Source organism: Musa acuminata, chromosome BXJ2-9 (genome assembly GCF_036884655.1).
Source record: "Musa acuminata AAA Group cultivar baxijiao chromosome BXJ2-9, Cavendish_Baxijiao_AAA, whole genome shotgun sequence".
NCBI classification, from domain to species: Eukaryota; Viridiplantae; Streptophyta; class Magnoliopsida; order Zingiberales; family Musaceae; genus Musa; species Musa acuminata.
The window spans coordinates 28627802-28631903 of record NC_088346.1 but is presented as its reverse complement, the minus strand read 5'-3'; the positions used below and the strand labels follow the sequence as shown (position 1 = coordinate 28631903).

The 4102-nt window shown below is 38.5% G+C and overlaps 1 protein-coding gene across 2 annotated transcripts; it reads right to left on the bottom strand.

Moving 5' to 3' along the window:
* Nucleotides 1-625: 625 nt before the first annotated feature.
* LOC135623338 (psbP domain-containing protein 3, chloroplastic-like) lies at nt 626-3464 on the bottom strand. Of its 2 annotated transcripts, XM_065126191.1 has the most exons (10): nt 3306-3464; nt 3146-3215; nt 2918-3024; nt 2763-2828; nt 1618-1698; nt 1448-1530; nt 1273-1348; nt 1084-1202; nt 901-945; nt 626-827 (listed from the first exon to the last, which is right to left on the bottom strand). In XM_065126191.1, the coding sequence occupies exons 1-10, from the start codon at nt 3382-3384 to the stop codon at nt 801-803; spliced, it is 753 nt and encodes a 250-aa protein (XP_064982263.1). In that variant the 5' UTR covers nt 3385-3464; the 3' UTR covers nt 626-800. The 2 variants fall into 2 exon arrangements, with proteins under 2 accessions (XP_064982263.1, XP_064982264.1); XM_065126192.1 differs by lacking the exon at nt 2763-2828.
* Nucleotides 3465-4102: the final 638 nt, after the last annotated feature.

Genomic DNA, 4102 nt, shown 5'->3' with positions numbered 1-4102 from the left:
ATGTAACTATGGCAATTGACTGACGGCATGAGAAGATGGCCAGCTCCATCCACCTCGTCGTGGATGGACGTCAAAAATATAACCATCATCAGATAAATATCTTTTTATGTGGCTGATAATTGCTACTCTTGGATGGATATATGGGATCATGCAGGGTACCCTTGGAATCGATAGAATAGCTAAATGTTGGTTGACACAATGGTAGGGTGAACATTTCGTTTCAATGGAAGATTAGACGATGGAAATTGGAGTACCAGTTAGTGACCTTCCTAATAAAGCACGTCGGAGGACTAATCGGTGAACTCATGTAACTGCAGCTGGACATGCCGTGTCACCGAGAAATGGTCATGCCATCACCGTGGAATGAGGATTAATCTCATGCATGTGAGAGAGAATGCTTGCTAACGAGTCCTGGTGGGTCCATCAAGTACAATTCCAACTAGGTCATGGATATGAAATGCCACGCTGTTACTGATACATGATTGATTCCATGCCTCGAAAGCAAGTCACTGAAGTTTAACTTGTTGTCAAAGATTTTAAGAGAATAAAAACATTCCTAGCATAGTGACAAAGCCATAGAGATTTCAGCGCACAAATCAGCATTGAAAACTTTAGCTCAGACATCTGCAACTAAAATTTGGATGATGATAAATGTTGTAAATTGTGTCTTTATGGTAAGATTATAAACGGACACAAAGCATGTGAAGTTACAGCATACACAAGAAATACGTATGGGGAGTGCCTAGGACTTTTCAAAGCCTTAGGAGAAAAGCTGTTTCTCCAGGAATTTCTTTAGTTTCTCATATCAATCTGAACGATGATACCATCTGCAATTGGCAAGAGTGTTGGTGTTAGAGTATTACAATAATTATGATGCAGGTTCATAATCTTTTAACCTACCTTCACTACTTGGGGTTGGTACTTCTCAGCTTCATCCTCCATATACTGCAAAACATCATTAGATTTATGATGATAGTTAACCGGAGGAACAGATGCTTGTAAGCAATAAGTAACAAACTAAAAATAATGAAATGAAAGGTGTCAAGGTAAGATGAAGTTTCTCATATAAGTGTGATTGCCAACCTGTCCAGTGACTGTGTACAGCCGATTATACCAACCATTGGATGCAACGCCTAGGGCAGTGAGAATGTGCCTGCATCTTTCTCCAGGATTTTGCAATGTATACTCCACATAATACAACCCTGTGCAGTATATAGACACAGTATGAAAAGCACAGCCTTTCTCATTCCCAAAGTACCCTTTAAGCATTACCATTTGTAGATTTCGAACTAATCAGCTTTGCTGTAACTCCTGGGGGCCTTTTCCAGCTTCGGTCCAAACCGCTTACCTGTTCCGGTGAGCATGATAATACATGACAGTGTTTTAAGTTTTGAATACATTACAGAAGACCAAGTTGTTCATTATGTGCCAAGAAGTTGAAATGCACCAGAGTTTCTGCAAATGCATCCACATTGCCAAAAGATTCCAATCTGGTAAAGTCAGGACCAAGCCCTGTGATCACGATACTGACTGAAGAAACCGATTAGCTACTAATAATGAACACTTTGTAAAGGTCAATTAGTAAAGCTTCTGCAAACACCTAGAAACCATATATACCATTAGAATCAGATGATTCTTCAGGGTAGAATCCTGTAACTGATTTGATGCCATTCGCATCACCAGCACCAACTAGCCACTCTATAATAGAATAAACTTGAATATTAGTATGTTTGATCAGAATATTGTCACTTAAGCTGCAATAAACTATGTTAGTTCATCATAATAAACCAAACAACATATTGTGTGTTTCATGTGGAATGTTTTAAATTTAAACTTCATGCAGATTATAACCTAGATGAAGAAATAATCACGAATTTTTCAGAAACCATAATCATATCTTTCAATACCATTGGCCTTAATTAGTTTTCCACTCTAACTGGACCAATCTTCCTATCAAGCACTGGCTGCACTAATTGACATGACATACTTTTTTGTGCAATTTTCTTGATCTTGGAAAGACTATGTATTTTTCAAGTACAAGATTCTTAAATTTAATGATCATTATTTTCCATTTGCTAACATCTATTTAATTGCAGATCATATGTAAGAGACAATTGGATTAGAATAGAACCAGATTGGAAAATTATCATCTCATCGTTGCACAAGACCAGTTCCATTCATCAAAGAAAGATTAACTGTGCATTTACAATGATTCAAAATTTGCAATTACCATGGTGATGAGTAGCAAGTGGCAATTAATTGCCAGCGTCAGCCTCCTACAACCATCGGGTGTTTGACAAGTAGCCATGCAACATGGCCTTTTTGTTATTGCTTCTGAACTTGGACGGTAGAAGACTAACATTTGAACAACATAGGTTGGAATTCAAAGATTAATATTGGCAAACCAATGCTGTAAAGCAGTTCTTCTCTTATTAACCGCTGGTGAATATTGGCAAAGGTCATCCATGATAGGATATTGACTAAACATGAACTTCCACTTAATAAATTTTAAGGGCCGCTGATCCCTTTCTTAATGCTCTCAGTATTGCCAATTTCAATATATCATGAGGCTTAACTTTGCAAGATAGTTATGTTAGGACGTCGTTATAGTTCATAACTTGCAGATCATTGTTAAACATATTCAAAAGAGAAAAAAGAAAACAAAGGACAACAACAGAAAATGAACAGTTCAACGTTAACAAGTGAAGATGAAATTGAATACAAACGGAACATATTAGATGAAAATATCGCAAATGGGCCACCTTTTGGAATGGATATCCGAAATTTATTCATCTCATCTTCGTATATTCGGAAACTCTCCTGAAGATCTAGAATCCGAGCCATCAAATCAACAGAAAAATAACTCAAACTAACAATAACTCTGCCACCGCAAGTGGGAAAAAAAAATCGCCAGTACCGGTCTCAGCTGAAGCATTCGTCGCTACAAATGGTAAAGAGAGTGAAGCAAGAAAGATCTGAAGTAACAATTCTCTCCTCTTACTTGGGAATCGTCCAATGTCAGACCTAGAACGCCGATTATTTGTCGATAAAGAAGATAAGGGAAGGGATAGAATTGGATTTAGGAAATCTTTTAAGAAAAAAAAAACAAAATGGAAACAAGAAATGAAATTGAGATCAAAATTACCTAAATTCCTCGGCGGCGTCACATTTAACAGCGGCGGGGAAAATCAGCCGGCTTCGAGATGGGAGTGACCCTGGAGGCCATGAAAGACGTTGAGTTAGAACTCGGGGGGTGGGTCGAAGGCGGAAGATCAGATTTGAGGTTACGGTTGGGAGGTGGCGACCTTTCGATCGGTTAACAGGAACCGGGGAACTGCTATGAAGAGGGGATGGCAGCGCCGGGAGCGTAGCGAAGGAGGCCATCGGACGAACCGGATAGTCCAACGCTTCCTCGTCTGTAGATTGTCGTGCCACTGGTTGAACTTCAGAGATATCTCGCTCCCGGTGTCCACCTATTTAATTTTATCTTTTGATAGTGGTGGGGCCACGGAATACTGCTAGCTGTAAACGACGGGCGGTGATGCTTGTCACCGATAACCACCACCTAAGGCATGACCCGATACAGACCTCAGAATGCAGAGGCTGGGTAGTTTCACCTCATCATCAGATGGACTTGGTGATCAAGGTCAACCTGAACTCCAAAATCTTCACCGAATCCACAAGCAGTCGACTGGCATCGTAATAAAAGAGAATCAATCTCTTTTATGCTAAGAAGTGATGGTGTCCCAATCGTTCAAAGGATGTATTTTATTGGAAGGAGAGTCATATTGTCGTAACCAAATATCACTTATTAAACCTCTTTGAATACTTGTTAACCATTTTAATTTTGAGAGCAGAGTAAACGAGTCGTGGAAAAAATCCCTTAACTGTCGATGTAGGACTAAAATCCCTAAACAGGGAAATGAAATTTAAGTTTTTTCTTCTTCAAGTTTCAATAATCCCCCATAAAAACTCAAATATCCTTTAAAAAATAACATAGATAAATAATTAAATAAAATAAAGTCATTAAAAAATTAAATGTTACTAGTGCATATATTGTGTAATTAATTAGGCTTTCAAAGACTTAATCTCATTTAGTAAA

What these genes read in the sequence shown, in the direction of transcription:
- LOC135623338 (XM_065126191.1), bottom strand. Translation starts at nt 3,384, where the DNA reads ATGGCCTCCTTCGCTACGCTCCCGGCGCTGCCATCCCCTCTTCATAGC. An exon ending in TCGGATATCCATTCCAAAAG is followed by an intron (nt 1,699 to 2,762) that starts GTGGCCCATTTG and finishes ATTCTATTATAG; the next exon opens with AGTGGCTAGTTGGTGCTGGT. An exon ending in ATGCATTTGCAGAAACTCTG is followed by an intron (nt 1,349 to 1,447) that starts GTGCATTTCAAC and finishes TCACCGGAACAG; the next exon opens with GTAAGCGGTTTGGACCGAAG.